The sequence below is a fragment of the Myxocyprinus asiaticus genome, chromosome 49 (assembly GCF_019703515.2).
Source record: "Myxocyprinus asiaticus isolate MX2 ecotype Aquarium Trade chromosome 49, UBuf_Myxa_2, whole genome shotgun sequence".
Taxonomy (NCBI): domain Eukaryota; kingdom Metazoa; phylum Chordata; class Actinopteri; order Cypriniformes; family Catostomidae; genus Myxocyprinus; species Myxocyprinus asiaticus.
Window position 1 is genome coordinate 2,501,046 of NC_059392.1, and position 21,805 is coordinate 2,522,850.

Genomic DNA, 21,805 nt, shown 5'->3' on the forward strand with positions numbered 1-21,805 from the left:
TTAGTGTTTGTAGTTTGTCTATGTAGTGTACACTTTGAACAGTTAAAACACCGTGTACTGTGAATATGTTGATAAAACGGGTTTCCCCGCTATTTATTTTATATTGCGAGAAATGTAACCAAATTATACCGAAAATAGGAAAAATATGGGACATAAACCGTGTAAATTGAATCTTATAGACGTTAAATACTCTTGAGGAGCGTTATCAAATATGTCACACCGGAAGACATACTATTATTGCGTGCAGTACGTGCTTTCCGTCATTGTGCATACTAGCACAGCATTAATGGCCACTGAAAGCATCAATCATACACACCAGCCAATGGAAGACTACGCTGTACATCAATCTAACCAATCACAGCACACGTCACGCTGCAGTGGGCGGAGCCGAGGCCCAGCGCTGCTGATAGACAATATCGAGCCTTTGGATTCGTAAAAAACAAACAGAATCGAGAAGAAAACAGCGAAAAACGAGTCAATAACGACGCAAAGCGGCAGGTAAACCGACAAGTGATACTTATATTGTGGTTTTGTGTCCGCTCAGAGGACACTGGAGGTGTTTTTATTGTTATTTGTGGTGTTATGGAGCAGCTGTGTTGTGGTGCTTGTCAAAACTGAAGTAGAAACGCTGTAAATGAGAAGTATAAGCGATCTAAAGCGCGTGCATTAACATTCAGACGTTGTTTTAGATGTTTATGCGTTGCTTAATTGCTATAGTTTGTGTGTGTTTGCATGCATTTAGTCCTTGTAGCCATGATGAATTCAGCTGTAGGCTGGACACACACAAAGGCCTTTTAAACCCCCCTCTTATCTTTCTCGTGCTGTTTGAACTCGAGCTGGGGTGAAGAATGCAAAACATTTCCATGCAATTATTTATTTACAGTATTTCAGTCTTCATGGTAAAGAATCAGCCTTTATGTGGTTATTGATATTTAAATTAAATCTAGTAATTTAAATGTGCATGTTCACTCTGCTAGGATGTATTTTGCATGCAATTATTGATTATTTGCATTATTTCTTGTCTTTATGGGAAAGAATCAGCCTTTATGTGGTTATTGATATTTAATTAAATAAAATATAGGTAATAAAATATGCATGTTCTCTCTGCTAGGATGTATTTTGCATGCATTTAGTGATTATTTACAATATTTCTTGTCTTTATGGGAAAGAATCAGCCTTTATGTGGTTATTGATATTTAATTAAATAAAATATAGGTATTAAAATATGCATGTTCACTCTGCTAGGATATATTTTGCATGCATTTATTGATTATTATTTACATTATTTCTTGAATTAGCTGTAGTGTGATTATAAATAGTTTATGAAATGTAATGGTAATTGACATTTTTTTAGGTGGGGTAATTGTGCATGCAATTTATTATTATTTTATGCATGCATAATCTTTATTTTGAAGCATCAGCCATGAAGTTGAAATATTTAATCAAATGCAGTAAAGTAATTCAAAGTTGAGGAAAGCAGGAGAAAGTTGTTTTGGTTTTAACTTTAAGTTTGGATGAATTTTTAAATTGTATTATTATTATTGTTATGAAGTTTTGAACTCCAACAAATGCATAATAAAGCACAGAAAACTGATAAACATATATGAATACATCCCCATCTTTAAATTAGTGATATTGATCTTGTTGACAACATTACCGTGCAGTTTGTTTTCATTGAAAATGAGGCTAATTCTGACTAAGTAGAAAACTACAGTATAGAACTGGAAAAAAACTGTATATTGATTAGATTTGTGTACAGAATAATCTAAGGACATTTGAATCATTTTTTAATCTTATACTCCTGTGAAAAGATGTATAGTTTTTCATAGTTTTTCCTTCTAGTTTTTGTAGTTTCAGCACACAGTGATTTAAACGTGACTATTTTAAGTTTTATTTTGAAGGATTATAACAACAATTGAACTACAATTGGAATTGAAGAATATTAAATTATGTTAAATATTTAATTTATTCTTTAACCTATTTTTTATTAATTTGATAACTTTTGTTTTAACCATTTTAAAGTTTAGTTATGAACTTGTGACGTATATTTTATTATAACTGAAGGGTTTGACAGAATTTCAACTGTCTTTATTCATACGATTTTGTGTTGTTAATGTGAAAACGGTGGAAATTTCTCTGCTAAAAATCTAAAAAGTAAGCTTTTTGAAATCAGTGACTTCAGAAAGAATAACCAACTGATTATATAAATGAACAATGTAACGTTTGAAGAAATATGTCTTGTGTCTAAAAATTATTTGCCTGATTCAGTATGTCATTTGGCATTAAATAAAGTTGAAATGCTCCAGCCAGGTCTCCTAAGCAACCAAATTGGCCTGGTTGCTAGGGAGGGTAGCGTCACATGGGGTAACCTCCTCGTGGTCACTATAATGTGGTTCTCGCTCTCGGTGGGGCGCGTGGTGAGTTGTGCGTGGATGCTGTGGTGAATAGCGTGAAGACTCCACACGTGCTACGTCTCCGTGGTAACGCGCTCAACAAGCCACGTGATAAGATGCGCGGATTGACGGTCTCAGACTCAGAGGCAACTGAGATTCGTCCTCCGCCACCCGGATTGAGGCGAGTCACTACGCCACCACGAGGACTTAGAGCGCATTGGGAATTGGGCATTCCACATTAGGGAGAAAAGGGGAGAAAATCCAAAAAAAGAAATAAAGTTTAAATGAGTGTTTATGGAACATTAAAAAAATATTTTAGCCGATATTTAAGATTTACGCATTTTAATTTAAACGTAAATTGAGTAGTCTTTAACCAAATGAAATGAATAAAAAAATTTTTAATTAATTTTATTTGGTTAAATATTACTTGATTCAATTTTATAGACATTTGTTATGAAATTAAAAAGTGTAAATCTTAAAAAAATAGGTTAAAGTTTTTTTTTTTTTTTACTTTCAGGAGGAAGTAGAGGAATTTACAAATGTACAATTATGAACATTGATGAAGACACAACTATTGCAACTTTTTTTGTACACTTGGCACTTAAAAATCCTTAATATTTAAGAGGTCGTTTTAGTGTAAATTATTAGTCATTTTTAATAGAGGTAGACCGATATATCGGTTTTACAGATTAATCTGTGCCAATAGTTGCTTTTTGGAACTATCGGTTATCGGCAAAAATCTAAGCTGATAGTTTCTTTAATATATACGGCATGTATATATATATGCAACACTCTCCATCTGTTAAATATAAAGGCTATAAAAAGCTTAATTTGGTAAATACTTACATATAGAGTATTGTAACGCAGCCAAATCCCCGGTGTATTTCAGGCTCGTTTATAGTTAAAAGTCCCACGTTATGCACCAAATCTTACTTCTTCTGGTTATTATTGGGATTTTGGATGCACACTAAACTGCTTTTGGGTTTTTATTCATTTTGGACTGTTGTAGCCTCAACGTCTGCTCCTATAAATAGATTTTGATTTTTTAATCTGCCGATTAATCGGTTATCGGCCTTTTCCACCACCTTAGTCATCGGTGTCGGTAAAATCCACTATCGGTCGGCCTCTGATTTTTAATGCAGATAACGATACTGCCATTCATTGCTTCTTGACTTTAGTAGAATAAATTCTGTTCTCTGAAATTATTATAAAAAGCAGGCATTTATTTATTAATAATGCTTTTATTATTATAATTAATCATTTTAACCTTTGTTTTTACTTGCGTAAGTAAATGCGTAAACATTTTGTTCATTGCTTGATGTGGTCTACCTTATAAATTCAGAAATATATGATTAAAATGAATAGTTCCCTTTAAATACATTGTGCTGACAGTGTTGTGGATTTTGAAGTTGGTTAATCTGTGATATTTTTGTTTTTGCGTCCGTAGCTTTAGCTGACCTGCAGTCATGGATCCGTCTTCACCCCCCGACACGAACCCAGAGGTCACGGCAGAGCCCGTTGAACCTGCATCAGACGCCACTCTACAAACAGATGCTTCTCAGGAGTCGCCTGTAAAACCAATCCTGGAATCAAAACCACAGCCATGTGAGGAACCGCTTGCAGGTCCAGACCAGGAACCATCTGCAGAACTAGCAGCTCCAGAACTAACCCCAGAACCACTGTTCCCAGAAATAAAACCAGAGCCACCGTTCCCAGAGCCCATCCCAGCGCCTCCACCAGCGGCAAACTCCTACAAGATCATGACCTTTAGACCCACCATGGAGGAGTTCCAAGACTTTGGAAAGTACATCGCGTATATAGAGACCCAGGGAGCTCATCGCGCTGGTCTGGCGAAGGTATCAAATAAACTTTCACCTTTATATCGAGTTTTAAGCTACAGGTGATGTGATTTTTTTGGGGATGTTAAAATACTCCTAATATTGTCCTTTCCCAGCTTAATTTACAGAGTCAAATATGAGCAAAACATTTGTAGGTTGAGTTTCACACGAAAGAGTTTGTTTATTGGAGTATCCCGACACAGCAACATTGGCTTAACCAATAGTGTGAGTTTGGGGCGGGACTATCTGTTTATCCGACCAATAGAATATGGGAGGAGTGTTCGAGAAACATGAATCGGTATTTTTGATGCAAAATGTCGCAGAACATACTTAATTTCGTAATTCAATGTAAAAAATTGTATGTCGTGACTAAATTGTATTATATTTATTTGCACACCAATAAAACTTGAAATAAACAAATAATGTATATAAAAAAATTGAACTGCATTAATGCATTTATTCATTTAGGAACACCAAGAATACGAATAACTTAAAATGCAGACTTTTTTATCAGCATTTTATTACTTATAAAATTCAATGTATTATTAACCCTGTAAAGCCTGACATATTTTTTGACATTTAAACTGTTTTTAGTACCATTAAACAAAATATAAAAATAAAATGAAATTGCACATGGTTTTTTTAATGTATCATATTTGATATATTTGGCTTTAGAGGTAATTATTACTTCATTTAATTTCCCAGATGGGTGTTTCCCATTTGGTGTTTTCTTCCACAGCATGTAAATGTTTATTTTCTGCCACATTAGTTAATTAACTCTCTTTTTTCCTGTCCTTTTGACTACATTTTTTTATATATATATATTTACACTGACCAGCCACAACATTAAAACCACTGACAGGTGAAGTGAATATCTCATTACAATCGCACCTGTCAAGGGGTGGGATACATTAGGCAGCAAGTGAACAGTCAGTTCTTGAATTTCATGTGTTGGAAGCAGGAAAAATGTGTGTAAGTGTAAGGATCTGAGCGACTTTGACAAGGGCCAAATTGGGATGGCTAGACGACTGGGTCAGATCATCTCCAAAACAGCAGGTCTTGAGGGGTGTTCCTGGTATGCAGTGGTTAGTGCCTACCAAAAGTGGTCCAAGGAAGGACAACCGGCGAACCGGTGACAGGGTCATGGGTGCCCAAGGCTCATTGATGCATGTGGGGAGCAAAGGCATGCCCATCTGACCCGATCCCACAGAAGAGCTACTGTAGCACAGTAACTACAGTACCTACCAAAAGTGGTGCAAGGGAAGGACCCCTGTCCACTGCCGAAAGAGCCTACAATGGGCACGTGAGCGTCAGAACTGGACCATGGAGCAATGGAAGAAGGTGGCCTGATCTGATGAATCACGTTTTCTTTTAGATCATGTGGACGGCCGGGTGCGTGTGCGTCGTTTACCTGGGGAAGAGATGGCAGCAGGATGCACTATGGGAAGAAGGCAGACCGGTGGAGGCAGTGTGATACTCTGGGCAATGTTCTGCTGGGAAACCTCGAGTCCTGGCATTCGTGTGGATGTTAGTTTGACACATACCACCTACCTAAACATCGTTGCAGACCAGGTACACCGCTTCATGGCAATGGTATTCCCTTATGGCAGTGGCCTCTTTCAGCAGGATAATGCACCCTGCCACACTGCACACATTGTTAAGGAATGGTTTGAGGAGCATGACGAAGAGTTCAAGGTGTTGACTTGGCCTCCAAATTCCCCAGAGCTCAATCCGATTGAGCATCTATGGGATGTGCTGGACCAACAAGTCCAAACCATGGAGGCCCGACCTCGCAACTTACAGGACTTAAAGGATCTGCTGCTAATGTCTTGGTGCCAGATACCACAGGACAGCTTCAGAGGTCTTGTGGAGTCCATGCCTGAACGGGTCAGAGTGGTTTTGGCGCCACGAGGGGGACCTACATGATATTAGGTGGTTTTAATATTGTGTCTGATCGGTGTATATATATATATATATATATATATATATATCACTGCACCAAGTTTTATTTCATTTATCTTCCATATAATATTTTGACTGTCCTGTTTCTTTTTCTACATAGATTAAAGGATGTAGAGGCATGCATATCATATACATTCATATTTTTCTTCATATTTATTATTTATATAATTTATTTGTCTATTATAGCATGTCATATTACAAGTATAATCATTTTCTTACAGATTTTAAAATTGTAGCAAAGTTTATGATTTAGTCTTTCAAGAGGAAAGAACAGTAACATTATAAATGTAACACTTTGGAAAGATTCTGTCAGATACAGAACAGAGTGCTAATGGCACATTTAACCCGTAAAGCCTAATGTATCAAAGTTGATACTCATAACTTCGACATAGTAATTTATTAACTTAAACATAGTGCTTTGAAACAACGATAGGCTAGTCTTATAAAGGCAAACATTTATTGTCAAAAAATGTCAGTAATTTTAATTGTAATGTTACCTTGAACTTTCAAAATAAGCTGTCATATATCCCAACATCGCGCAAGTCTAACAGCATTTTTTGACTGACCAATTAAAAATAAAATCACAAATAACCACTAGATGGTACCATAAACGTGAAACTTACCATAGACTGTTAGGCTCGTCAGCTTAAACAGAGAGTGAAACAGGAGCCGTCAAACAGCGTTATAGGGTTAAATGAAAAAATTTGAAACGTAAAAATTCAGTCTGTTATTAAAAATAATGTCGAAACTAAATTGTATTATATTTACATGCATGCCAAATAAAACTTTAAATGGATAATAATGTATAAAAAATAAAAATTGAATTATATGAATGCATTTTTTTCTTTTAGGAACACCAAGGATATAAATAACATCATAAAATGCTGACTTTTTATCAGCATTTTATTACTTTAAAAATTCAGTGTATTATTAAAATTATGTCCTAAGTAAATTGGATTATATGTACAGTATTTACACAATCATAAAACTTGAAAAAGATTTTTTATAATAGATTATATATATATATAGAGAGAGAGAGAGAGAGACTTTTTTACTTAATATTTTATTACAAATAACATCATAAAATGCAGACTTTTTTTTTCAGCATTTTATTATTTTAAAATTCAGTGTATTAACAAAACTTTAAAAAATTGTAACATAAAAATTCAATTTATTATTAAAAATAATGTTGTAGCTGAGTGACTCCAGCCAGGTCTCCTAAGCAACCAAATTGGCCCGGTTGCTAGGGAGGGTAGAGTCACATGGGGTAAAACTCCTCGTGGTCGCTATAATGTGGTTCGTTCTCGGTGGGGCCTCCACACGCGCTATATCTCCGCAGTAACGCGCTCAACAAGCCACGTGATAAGATGCGTGGGTTGACGGTCTCAGACGCGGAGGCAGCTGAGATTCGTCCTCCGCCACCCGGACTGAGGCGAATCACTACACCACCACGAGGGCTTAAAAGCACATTGGGAATTGGGCATACCAAATTGGAAAAAATAAATAAATAATGTTGTAGCTAAATTGTATTATATGTACTTGCACACCAATAAAACTTGAAATAAAAAACAATGTATAAAAAATAATCGAAGAAATAAAAATCGAACTACATAAATTATTTTTAAAAAATGTAAGTTACGAATGCTGATTTTTTTGTTGTTGTTTCCTTTCTGTATTTCCGACACTCAGGTTATTCCACCGAAAGAGTGGAAGCCACGGCAGACCTACGAAACGATCGAGGAGATGGTTATCCCCGCCCCCATCATGCAGGTTGTGACCGGCCAATCAGGACTCTTCACCCAATACAACATCCAGAAGAAGTCCATGACGGTCGGAGAATATCGCAAACTGGCCAACAGTAAAAAGTGCGTTTGGTTTTCTCATCACCTGTGTAATGTTGCTGCTGAAATTCACACAAATATTGTTTAACTAATAGAAAATGGCCAATTTAAAAAAAAAAAAAAAATTTAACCCTAAAAATAGTCGGTCCAGTGGTGAGGTTGTTTAGCCATGTAAACTTCGAGATTTAGAAGTTTTGTCTGCACTTTCTACAGGCAACTGTGGCTCTTTTTGAATATTATGATTTATGTAATAGCAACATTTTAATTGTCTCGACCGATCACAGGTACTGCACCCCTCAACACAAGGACTTCGATGACCTGGAAAGGAAATACTGGAAAAATCTGACGTTTGTGTCGCCCATTTACGGCGCCGATATCAGCGGGTCCCTTTATGATCCGGTTAGTCACAGAACAGATTTAATTATCGATGTTATTACAGTTAAAACGGATAATTTTCCATTTAGTGTTTATAAATGGTCTGCATCACTTCCAGTTAATCATCGTAGATGAAATTACAAACTTCTTTGTTATGTTTGTTTAAACGGTCCCATGCATTCAATAAATTGCATTTTATTAGTCCTATAAGTGTATGTGCTTGTGTTTTCTTTGTGAAGGACATTACGGAGTGGAACATCGGTCATCTGAACACTCTTCTAGATATGGTGGAACAGGAGTGTGGAATTGTCATCGAGGGTGTGAACACACCATACCTGTATTTCGGCATGTGGAAAACCACTTTCGCTTGGCACACGGAAGATATGGATCTCTACAGCATCAACTACCTACACTTCGGGCAACCCAAGTCTTGGTGAGTGACCGACACGACCGCACATTTAAACATTAATGTTAAAGAGTTTTATGTTTGATTTTGATAGAGCAAAGTGCCACTGTAATTTTAATATGGGCATGTGAGTGCAGTTCATTTGTTGGCCACATGGGGGCGCTGTTGTCATTCAAATGTTCAGTAAGCATTCTGGATGATGTCATCGTGGAAAGAGAGTCACATGGCCTGTGCTTTGTCTCAGTGTGTCTCTCATTCTCTCACCGCATATAAACAGAATATGTTTACAATTGAACAAATCATTTCACAGGCACTTTATGAAGAAACTCCACTAGTGCTTTAAGAATTGGCATAGTTGTTTTCAGCATTGTGCGTAGAACATACATTTTACCATAAAAACATAGAACTGATAATACCGGTTTTGACTCGCCACTGTGTGTTTGCCATGTGTTTGGTCATAGGATAGAAGGATAAATTGTCATTAGGGATGTTTCCAAAATAGGCTCGTTAATGTGTGGTTTGAACGACTAGTCGACTGATTAGGCTAGTTTAGGGTCATTTGTAGCAGACACCGATCATATGCATTTATTTAGCAATATACAGTGGCAAGAAAAGGTATGTGTACCCTTTTGGAATCAGCTGGTTTTCTGCATTAATTGATCATAAAATGTGATGTCATCTTCATCAAAGTCACAAATATAGACAAACACAATGTGCTTAAGCTAACGACACACAAATAATTATAATATGTCATGTCTTTATTGAATACATCCCATTAAACATTCATAGTGCTGCGGAAAAAGTAAGTGCACCCTTGGATTTAATATCTGGTCAATCCTCCTTTGTCAGCAATTACCTCAACCAAGCGTTGCCGGTAGATGTGGATTAGACCCGCACAACGTTCAAAAGGAATTTTGGACCATTCTTCCTTACAAAACTGCTTCAGCTCAGCCATATTCTTAGGATGTCTGGTGTGAACGGCTCTCTTGAGGTCATTTCACAGCATCTCTATTGGGTTAAGGTCTTCATGTTGGTATGTGGTGCCTTTTTTACGCCATAAGTAGTGCTGCGTGTTCTTTCCAAACAATTCAGCTTTAGTTTCATCAGTCCACAAAACATTTTCCCAGTAGCGTTTTGGAGTGTCAAGGTGGTCTTTGGTAAACTTCAGGCATGCATCAATGTTTTTGTTAGAAAGCAGTGGCTTCCTTTGTGGTGTCCTGCCATGGACACCATGCCTGTTTAATGTTTTCTGTATAGTAGACTCATGAACAGAGATGTTAACCAGTTCCAATGATTCCTTCAAGTCTTTATTGGTCACTCTAGGGTTTGTTTATACCTCATTGAGCATTCTGCGGTGTGCCCTTTGAGTCATCTTGGCTGGACGGCCACTTCTAGGGAGAGTAGCTATAGTACTAAATCATCTCTATTTATAGACAGTTTGTCTAACTGTGGACAGATGAAAAACTAAGCTCTTCAAGATAACTTTGTAACACTTTCCGCAACTGTTCTTGATCGTAGGTCTTCTGAGATCTCTTTTTTGCAAGGCATGGTCCATGTCAGCAGATGCTTCTTGTGAATAGCAAACTCAATGTTTGAGTGCTTTTTATATGTGAAAGTAGCTCTAACCCACACCTCCAATCTCGTTTCATTCGTTGGATGCCAGGTTTGCCAGCTCCTGACTCTAATTAGCTTTTGTTGACATCATTAGCCTAGGGGTTCACATACTTTTTCCAACCTACATTGTGAATGTTTGAATGATGTATTCAATATGTACAAGAACAATACAATAATTTGCGTGTTATTAGTTAAAACAGGTTATGTTTGTTCATTATTGTAATTTTGATAAAATCAACCCAGATTTGAAAACATTTGTACATAAATGCAAGTAATTCCAAAGGGTTCACATACTTTTTCTTGCCACTGTATGGACGCTAAGCGTAGCCCTTTAGTAGCGCAACTGACAGATCTGCATACAAAAAGGCTAAATAGCTAAACAAATAAAAATAAAATAGAAACATACTGTATGATTTATGCATGATTACCGGAACGTTGCTCATAGCAGACGACTTGAAGTCCGACAGTAGTAGTCTAGAAATATAATAGAGTAGAAAAGGTTGGCGTACTCTTGTGTAGTTACTGTTAAACTGTTAGCCCGATAAAACAATCTCAGAGAAGTTGCATCACTTAATTTATCCCCTTTAAAGCGCCACTACTATGGAGCTAAATCAATGACAAAAGTATTTGAATCTGAAATTTGTTAATTTGATTTGTTAGATTTGGCCTAAATTAGTTTGTGTACAATCTGAAATGTGAGAGACTTGCATTTGGAGTTCCGAATTTCTTTTTAATCTGAAAATATGAACTTGCAATTCTATAATAGGAATTTCTTTTTGAAAATACACATTTATAAAATGCGTCACAAAAATCTTTGGTTTTGTTAATTATAACATGTTTAGAATTCAAATGATCAAATTTCAGATTGAAATACTTTGGTTGTTGTTTTAGCTTGATTCACTACTAAAAATGGATTTTTTACCTAACTAATCCACTGGTCAGTTTTTGGACAACTATTCGACCATCTTGACCCACAGAGTATGGCTTTGACGACAACGACTCGCAGAAGGTTGACCTGAAAATGTGTAAAACAAGCATAAAATCGTTTGATCAGAAGAGAAATGCTTTGTTGAAATGTCTTGGTATTCCATCAGTTGGTGTTTCCTGAAGATCAACGTGACTTTACCTTCCTTTTTTGCCAAGAGAGAGTTTAATAACTATTCGGCAGGCGGTCTTTACCACGCTGGAAGTGTTCAAATAAACGGTTTCCTCTTTTAGTGACACGTTAAAACACCAAAGACATTTCTCGCTTTTTTCGTCATGTTTCTAGTAGCTCGTTTGCACTCCCTGGTGAATTTCGTCTTGCAGTTTTATCACATTTGTGAAGGATGCACACGTGAGGTGTGTTTTGCATACTTTCACACTAGTCCTTGTCGCACTTGGTTTGTGTCTTCTCGAAACCCCCCTTTTGTTTTCCAACTACGGAACGTTCGTTAGAGGCATCTGCGCTGTCAGTGTCTTAATCTGTTAAATTGAAGCATATTTTATGCGTCGATGTGCCTTGCATCTTTTCAGGGGTGGATCTACCGGGGTGGCATAGGGTGGCAAATGCCACCTTAAGAAAAAGCATTGCCACCCCATCTGCCACGCCAACATAACTATATGTAAATGTTGACATTGTGAAGGGGTTTATTCATGTCAAACTGCCTAAACTCTCACCGAATGCACAAATAACTACAGACCCATAGCGTGATTACAGCAGCAACCAATCCCGTGATTGTTTACAGCAGCGGCCAATCGCAATATCGACCAATCGCCTACCTACTATTGCAGCGCGTGTACAGTGTTTGGGCTCTCGTGGGTTGATGAGCTTATTTCCTCAACAACAATGACCACATGCACAAATACTGAGATGAATTTCTCAGTTGTTTCCAAGTATTCACTGAATGATTATTAGATTCATCACTGTCAGTAATGCGTTGAGACGGGTGAGACGTGTCCTCGCCACTTTTTGAAATGGCTTTCATCAGGTATGTGTATAATCCAGATGAAACATCTCCAGTTCTTGAGTCTGAGTTTCTATTTCATCTGTGTGTGTTTCGACTGGCGGTCCGGCGCTGGAATGTGTTATTTTGAGTTTAGTGTCGACAGTTGTTCCACAGCTTGCACTCTCTTCCGTGTCCCCCATTGTGATGTCCTTCTCGACTGTATCGTTTGTGTGTATGTACTGTAGTGTGTGTGCGTGTTGTCCTTTTCTCTTTCACTCCCTTTCTCTTAATTGCTCTGAGGTGTGCGGTAACCAGATGAGCTGATTGTTGATGGGGTGCACTGGTGAGCAGTGTGTTTCCTCCCTACATGGCTGGGTTGTGTGATGGGAGATGGTTGTTTGTGAGCCGTGTCATCTCGTTCATTCTGGGTTCCTGCTGCCAGAGTGGAGAGTTTGTGGTTGTCGCTGTCTGAATTTCGGAGTTGGCTGTTCTTTCATATACAGAACTGTCAATAAATGTGTTTCCGCTACAGTACTCTCGACTCCCCGCATCTTTTATTGCACTTTATTTTTAAAGTGTAACACCCATCTACTGACGTACAGATGCAATCTTGGTTTATTAAAGTAAAAAGTTATATTTGGGCGAATTAACTAGAACTAACGGCAAAAAGTTACCACAAGATCAATCAGTCATGTTCTTATAGCGCTGATCTATGTATTCATCTACTGACTAACAAAATCCCAAGACTGATAGTGGCAGATTTACATATTATGTGAAATATTTGGGTGCTTGAATCAGTCATTAAGAATGACTGTTGATTGAAACAGGTCATTTAAAATAATATCTTTCACTGTGCATAGCATAATTAATGAGTTTTGCAGCACTGCTCCCCACAGTACAATTTTCTGTACAGTTTATTTTTATTAGTCCTAACTTTGTGTTAATCTTCACTTTCAAATGGCTTATTCCAGCTGTAACAAAGGTGATAGGCCTACAGGACTTTAGTAGCAGAATAACATGTGTACATTTAACAAAATAAAAAAAATGCGGCCTGCATATAAGGTGGTGACCTTAAGTCCAGATTGCTGGTTCTTGAGGTCAAGCTAAGGAACATTTAGAATTTGTTGATGTGTTTAATAGACAATGTCTTCATGCTCTGGAGATATATATATATATATATATATATAAAATGTATGTTGGCAAATCTGTATCAAAATGGTTACTATGTGGTTACTGTGGAAATACAGTTGTATCGCAAATTAATGGACATTTGTAATTTGATAGTGACTCCAATTAATGAACAAGTACTTGTTGCAATGTCGCTTGGTACCTTCATCCATAAGAACTACGCATGGGCGCTTGCTTTGGTGTTGCCACCCTCATAGTCTGCATGCCACCCCATAACAACATTTCTAGATCCACCCCTGCGTCTTTGACTCTGCTTGATTAAATCTAGGGTTTGTAAATTCAGAGAGCAGAGAGAACTGAACCAAGAAAGGGCTTTTGAATGTAGAGGATAGTCGACCCAAAATGAAAATAAATTAGTTATTTACTCAACCTCATGTGTTTCCAAAGTCGAAACAGAAAACCAAAATCCAACAGAAAAAAAAGTCCTGGCGATTGCTTTGAAATCAGTCTCATAATTGATAAGTCTTTGCTGCTTTGAGCGTCTTATTGGAAAAACTTGCCATTTTTAATGTTTTACTCCACAGAGTTCAATGCATTGTGGTGATTCTTATGAAACCCGTAAAGGAAATGTCCTTGTCATATTTAACCCAAAATCCATACAAAAAATATCTGAAATTTATATTTTGCTTAAAGAAATTAGTAATTTAGAACTATTAAGATTTTTTTAATTGTGACATTATTTTCAGGACATTTTACCACCAATTGTCTTCACTCTAATGTGTCCGGTCGTTTTATTTGAACTATTTTTCATTGATGATTTTCATTACCACAACAGTCTCCCCCCCCTGTATTGCAATTAATTTTAATTGTTTTTTCAGGACATTTTACCACCAATTCTCATTACTGTAATGCATCCAGTCGTTTTATTTGAATAATTTTTCCTTGATGATTTTCATTACCACAACAGTCTTTTTTTCTCCCCTGTATAGCAATAAATATATATTTTTTTTTTTTCAGGACATTTTACCACCAATTCTCTTCACTCTAATGTGTCCGGTCGTTTTAACAGTTTTTCATTGATGATTTTCATTACCACAACAGTCCCCCCCCCCCCCCCCCTGTATTGCAATACATTTTTTTTTTTTTTCAGGACATTTTACCATCAATTCTCATTACTGTAATGCGTCCGGTCGTTTTATTTAAACTATTTTTCATTGATGATTTTCATTACCACAACAGTCTTTTTTTCCCCCTGTATTACAATACATTTTTTTTTTTTTCAGGACATTTTACCACCAATTGTCTTTAATGCGTCCGGTCGTTTTATTTGAACTATTTTTCATTGATGATTTTCATTACCACAACAGTAACCCCCCCCCCCGTATTGCAATTAATCAAAAAAAAATTTCAGGACATTGTACCACCAGTTCTCATTACTGTAATGTGTCCGGTCGTTTTATTTTAACTATTTTTCATTGATGATTTTCATTACCACAACAGTCTTTTTTTTTCGCCCCCTGTATTGCAATTAATTTTTTTTTTAATTTTTCAGGACATTTTACCACAAATTCTGAGAATGTCATAACGACCATCTTTTTTCTTTTTGCATTTAACCGCCCAATTCTCACTACAACAAAGCAGCCGGATGCTTGATTTTTTTCTATTCCTACTGTTTCAGTGATGATTGTCATTAATGTCACACAGTTATTTATTTTTACTGTATTACAGTAAAAAAAACATGCTGTTGTACAATTTCTTTTATTTTTTATTAAAATCAGTGGAAATGAAAGGCAGTGCCAAAGGAGAACTACTATGATGTATAAATACTTTACAATATTTTAAATAATATATATATCTTCCCACAATGCGGTAATGAGTATCATAACGACCATCTTTTTGCAGACCATCTTCTTGAAAATGTCGTAAAGAAGTACACATTTTGATGGCCTTAAAAATGGCCTTCATTTTCTATATTCAAAATAGAATGTCTTATTTCTTTTGTTTTTGGAGTAAAATTGGACCAGGACATTTTCTTGACACGTTTCGTGAGAATCACCCATTGGGGAACGTTGTTATGAATTGTGTGAAAGGGCCTTAAGTGTCATGTCGTGTTTGAAGCTGGTCGGATGTGCACAGGTGTCCATATGGATAAGGGTTCAAAACATTGAATCTTTAAGAGGTCTTGCATAAGTCCTACTTACTCTCTTGAGTATCTCTCTTTCTCTCTGTCTCTCTCTCTTCATCTGTGCTCTTATATGCCTCTGAAGCGTTCACTCTTGATGTCTCTTGCTCAGCTTTATCTCGCTTTCCTTATCTCAAGTGAACTTTCCGCCACTTCACGGCAAAACTACGAATCGCAAGGCTCTTGTTAAAAGAAGAAAATTTACTCACCCTTCAATTCAGCTGAATGCAACTGTGTGCGCATCCGCCCACCCCCGCTCCTCCAAACACCCCCTTCTATTTTGAAATTGAATCCGTTTTACTTTTCTGGTAATTACAGTATGTTAAAGTGTGTGTGTGTGGTAGCTGTTTGCTACACCCTCTGTTCAGCCACTGTGAAATTAACTTCATTCGCCTCGAACTCTCCTCCCATCAAAGTCATAATTCTCGCCGCCTCCCGAGATCTACTGTCAGATTCTTAAAGATTGTAGAGTGGCCCAAAGTGGCGCGTGCGCTACCGGAAAAAATCGCTACATGACGGAGTGGTGTGGCCAAGGGGATTGCTTGATTCTTATTGCTTGAAATTGTTGAAGTCCTCTCCAAGATTATGACAAATAAAACCTTTACGCAGCTAGCAGCGTGAACACCGTTTGGCAGGTAGGGGTTTTGTGTTGCCGTTGTGGGAATAAAGCGATGTCGCATCAGGAAAATTGAGGTGCGAAATTGTTTTATAGACCGTAAACAAGGAAAATGGGATTTGTACATTACATAAGTACCCTTGTCTCTAAACCTCAGAATGTCGAAACGTTTATGGGTGTTTCTTCAACTTTGGCACTTTTAGCACTGTGGATTTCTAGAAAGTAATGCCTTGTTTAAACGTTTGTCTCACACTCACTGTTTTTTTTAATTTTTTGGCTACAAACAGTGTCCAGCACTGTACATGCATCACAGGAGGTTTATGTCATTTTTGTCATTAAAATTCCCACCACAGTGTCATTTCCAGCACATCTTAAATTCTCTATTGTGTTTAGTAGAATTCTGTGTTGGAAATGACATTTTTAAAGTTTTTAAAAAAAAAAAAATGGCCGACTCCCTTGTCTTGCTAATGCTAAGTTCATAGCTAACATTTTATGTATCCTAAATACACACAGTTAAGCTTGAATGGAAATGATGCCCAAAAGAATATTCAGCTCAGTCATATTTAAATTGTTTTCTTCAAACATCACTTGTCTAATATTTCATCTCAAGCGTGCTCTTCACTGACACTTTTGTCCACTTGGTTAACAAGTACACTAACTTTTGAAAAACTTTATTAGGGGCAAAAGTTTTGGTGTAATGAAAATGATGCCACAACTGTGGGACAGTTCTAATTTTGAACATACAAAAATATTGCAATAATTTGTTTATTTTATTATTAAATGATAATACTTTAAATATGTAATCATTTCTATTTTTAGAATGGATTGTCATAGTTTAACAAGACTAAAACAATAACATTATACAGAAAAGGCATTTAAAATGTACCAAAAATAAACTAGATGGGTAGAGTTTGTCAAGACAAAGCATTGTCTAAAAGTTAGCTTTAAAAAGTTAAAGTTTGGAGGATGGATAGATAGATAGATAGATTGATAGAAAGCGAGAGCAATTTTTGAATTTTTTGATTAGTTGGAATTTGAAGACTCTTGGCCTGTTTGACCGTTCCATCAGTATAAGTCGATGGGATTTGGGGGATTTTTTTTTAAGGCCTGCTATGGAAAAACTGTAATTCCGATCAGTTAGAAAAGTAATAGCAACCCATGTCAGAACAGGCTAAAGGTTTGTGCCAAATTTGGTGGATGTAGCTTAAAAGCTCTAGGACAAGTTACAGTCAGAATCTTTGGTCTTGGTTTAGGGATTTTGAAAAAACCCTTCTCCAATCTTCGTAAAGCCAACATAATAATGAAGGTAAAGCATTTCCAATTCAGTTTTAATGAGACCCTCCCTCATGTATCAAAAAGAAAAAGCTGCAATCAGTTTGTTTTAACAAAAATCATCCCTGGGATATAAAAGTGCCACAAAGTTAAAGAAATGCCCTTATATTGATTGCTTTTTGTTCATTTTCGTTGTTCAGCTCCACTTGAAGAACATCTAGAAACCTAGAGGCCTTCCTCAAAAATTGGCTTATCTTGTCAAATCGCTTAAAATCATCTTCTATCCAGAATCTTGGTGCCCTGGTGTGATTTTTATCAATACCTGCCTTCCATCTCAGATGGATTCCAATCGAATCAAGCTTCCGCAACTTTGGGTTGCCAGATAGCATTCCTGTCAGCTTGATCTTGGGGGGGTGAAAAGATTCCTGGTAGGAAGTATCTCTACCCTAATTATAGCCATCCTTGGGAATACAGATCCGGCTTTTATCTGTGAGAAAATGAGAGAAAGAGACATCTAATTATTATTGAATTTTGGTGGCACCTCGTACACTGAATTGAATTCTTCCGCCGATGTCCTTAAGAGTTTTAGCAGTAGGGGCACTTGTTGGCGATGTTTCGATTTCTGGATGGTTCTCGTAGTGGTGATTTTGGACCAGTGCCACCATATGCAAATTTCGGAAGTCAGTAGCATGCATGTTTGTTACAGGTAGGTATGAATTGTTCTTGCAATTGTTCAGTAGTGGGTTTTACAGCATTTTTTTAGAAAGTGCATGAAGTCCACGGCAGAGAGCGTCGGTCAACGAGTTCAACCTGAGAAACCATGACATTGTGCTGCTGCAATGACAGCAAAGACATGCTTGGCTTAGTGCGAATGCAGGAAGAATTGACTGCTTAAGGAAATGATTGTTGTCTTGATCACAGAATTTTTTTGTTATGTTGGTCCACTTACAGTAGACCTTCAAATGTCTCGTCACTTTTTGCAAAACTATTGTTACTGAAGTGGGTTTGAGTTTGGCTCAGGGAATGACTTTTTCTGGCCTGGAAATTACGATTTTGAAATGGTCAGGTTTTTCATGAATGTGGGAACCCTGAAAATAATTAATGCAAATGTTTTTGTTTGTGCCATCAGCTGCATGCTAAAAAAAAACCTTTTCAACCTTTGTTTCATATTAGGTTTTCAGATTTTCATACCTCTGTGTAGAGAAATCACTGCTATGAAATTGGCCAGTATTTCATTAGAATGAGTCACTTGGCTACAAAATCCCCAATTTCTTTTCTGCAACCAGTAGAGAGCAATGCAGTGCTTCAGTAAACCTTCTTACAGTGGCGTTCCCCTCATTTGGAATGTGTGATTTCTGAGCTTGAGCCCTGGGGAGGGTGATGCACCGTATTTACATTTCCTCTCTCGGGAGGGTTCAGCTTTCCCGGAAACTTGAGGAAATAATTAGGCTAATACAGACAATGTCAATAACGACGTCAAGCGTATTGAACCTTTAGTCGAATAGAGGATGTTGTACGTTCTTTACTGAAAATCATTTCAAATAAGCAGCACAGCCATTGTAATTTCCTGAGCTTTGTTTTAGTGCGTACTGTTGTAGAGCTCAACTATAATGATTTAATTTTTTCTGCTGAATGCCCTGCCAACATCTTCACCATCTTAACTGGTCCAACCAAAATAAATAAATAAATAAATAAAATAAAAAATAAAGAAACATATATATATATATATATATATATATATATATATATATAATTAATTTTTTTATAATAATACTTTGTTTTTAGCAACATATTTTTATGTCAGGAAAAATATTTTATATATTTAATTTAACACATTATTATTATTTTTTTTTTTTCAAAAGAAAACTTTGGATGCAGTGATAGCATGCAATAATTACCTAATAATTATGGTTTAAAAAAAAAAAAGTAAACCTGTGTTTACATTTGTTGACAGATGGTCTGGCTCTATAACAATTTTTTTTTTTTTTTTTTTACGCTTTATTAATGATTTCCAACTATATTGTTTTGTATAAATGTAAAGACAAAAAGGCTCCAAGAGCCTGTAATATTTTAGTATGGTATTCTTTTTGTTATTTTACGTGTGAATGAACATTTCTCTTGATTATTCTTATTTGCAACAAATTATTATTATTTTAATTTTTTTTGTAAAGAAAACTTATTTTTACTTTTGCAGTAATAACTTGCAATAATTACCTCCTATGGTTTTGACATATGTTTACATCTCTGTTAGCCAGCTAGATAATATTTTTAGCAACATATTTTTATGTGTCAGGAAAAATATGTATATTATTAATTTAACAATCTTAATAAATCTAGTAATTTTTTGGTAAAGAAAATGAAGTTTTCCTTTGCAGTAATAGCATGCAACAAGTACCACTAATGGTTTTGACACATGCTGCCTCTAAATGTTTATATCTATGTTAGCCAAATAGATAGTGTCACCTTGTTGGCGTATTTTTTAATCGGCAAAACAATAGAGCGCAACAGTCTGGTTCTGCAAGTATAAATCCCATTCATTTTCTCCATAGGCAAATTGAATAGTAACGATAACTTATAAACCTTTTAAGACAGACCTACTGTGAGCTCCGAAATTGTTAATCGATGATATTGAAATCATCAGTCCGTGTTATTTCAACTTAATTTTTGAAACACTGTGTTTAATAATGAGAATTGCTGCCAACAAAGTGCGCCAAAAGAGCTTTGCAGGCCATGCACTCGCATGACGAACTGTGCACACTGTACGAATGATGCAATTTTTGTCTCCCTACACTCTCAAACTAATTATATATTTGTATATACATGCAATAAACATACAATATATTGTATAATCAACTATTTTAAATCAATTGTTTTATATTTTTCTATTGTTTTGCCTAATAAGGCAAGTTACGGCTCTATCAACAGATTTCAAGGGCTGTAGAAAGATTGTGTGATGATCAGAGATTTTTCTCTCTGTGTACCCCTCTAGTGTTTTTTTCCCCTATATTGATCACATTAATTGATCCCTTGTTTTTTCCCTCCCTGCAGGTATGCGATTCCTCCTGAGCACGGCAAGAGGTTGGAGCGACTGGCACAAGGTAAGACCTCATGTCCGATTATATTCATGTAGGTTAGCCAGTCAAAACTGAGGTCAAAACAGCCTGTTTTGTGGAATAGTTCACAAAAATGTTTTTTATTATTTTATAGACAAAACAAAAGGATAATCTTGAATGAATTGCGAGCCAAGGTTTGCAGAACTACCTCTTCATGCCCTCCCAAAATGTTGAAACTCTGTCTAGGAAAGTCTCCCTCTAGTTATTTGGATTATAAGATGGAAAGATGTTTCATGTTCCTCTCTGACATCGAAGGCTGTTTGCTTTTTTGTTCTTCAAAACGCTACAGCGTAAAGAAGTACCATAAGCCAAATATAGTCCTGTCGCACTTAAACACCGCCGTTTGTGCGCGCTCAAGCGCAACACTGGTTTCATTGATCGATGTTGAAACATCGCAGAGAGAGAGAGAGAGAGAGAGAGAGAGAGAGAGAGAGAGAGAGAGAGAGAGAGAGATATGTAGCAAAAACACTAGCAGCAGTGCGACTTTATCGAGAGTCTTTTTTTCACTGTTGCGCTCTACTGATCATTGAATATTATCTCATGTTGGATGTCACCCTCTGCCACCCAAAAACGACACCACAAAAAGACAATGCACGGTAAACAAACCAAGCCGTAGAGGATGAACGAAACAGGTGAGGCGTAGACTTTCGACTGCTGAAGAGAGACACCACTCTTAAGTTCAGACCTTTCAGTCAAGTCATGACCCTGACTATACTGAGTATCTCGTCTTTGCAAAAGAGTGCATAAGTTCTGCATCAGTTGCCTCAATTTAAACATTAAAGTGTCAGTTTTATCACTATAATATGCCATAAAGGACAAAAGGCATTTGATGATAAATTAAGTCATAACTGAAAATCAGCTTTGCACACCTGTAAGAGTGGAACGTAACACTTTGCGTGAGTTTCCAAACATTACATAAAAACAAACAATGAATTATCTGATGATATATTATCAGTCGCATTTGGGTGCAAATCTCTGACTGCGTTTCTTCTTCGGAAAATCTTCGAAAAGTTGAGCTTCGGAAGTTTCAGTTGGGCGATTGCCTTCTTTAAGTTGCTTAATAGACTTTAATGTTATTTTAAAAATACAAAGTTTCTTTTATTTCAAATAACTGTTTTCCGTGAGTTGCTGCTCTCT

At 36.5% G+C, this 21,805-nt stretch overlaps 1 protein-coding gene across 1 annotated transcript in view; it reads left to right on the top strand.

The window, feature by feature from the left end:
- Positions 1-372: 372 nt before the first annotated feature.
- Positions 373-21,805, top strand: part of LOC127438493 (lysine-specific demethylase 4B-like) — a 64,558-nt gene continuing 43,125 nt past the window's right edge. The window contains exons 1-6 of the mRNA XM_051694124.1: positions 373-498; positions 3,841-4,249; positions 7,883-8,058; positions 8,319-8,433; positions 8,649-8,842; positions 20,604-20,653. Of these exons, the coding sequence (XP_051550084.1) occupies positions 3,860-4,249; positions 7,883-8,058; positions 8,319-8,433; positions 8,649-8,842; positions 20,604-20,653 (925 nt within the window). The 5' untranslated portion in view covers positions 373-498; positions 3,841-3,859. The remainder of the gene's footprint in view (positions 499-3,840; positions 4,250-7,882; positions 8,059-8,318; positions 8,434-8,648; positions 8,843-20,603; positions 20,654-21,805) is intronic.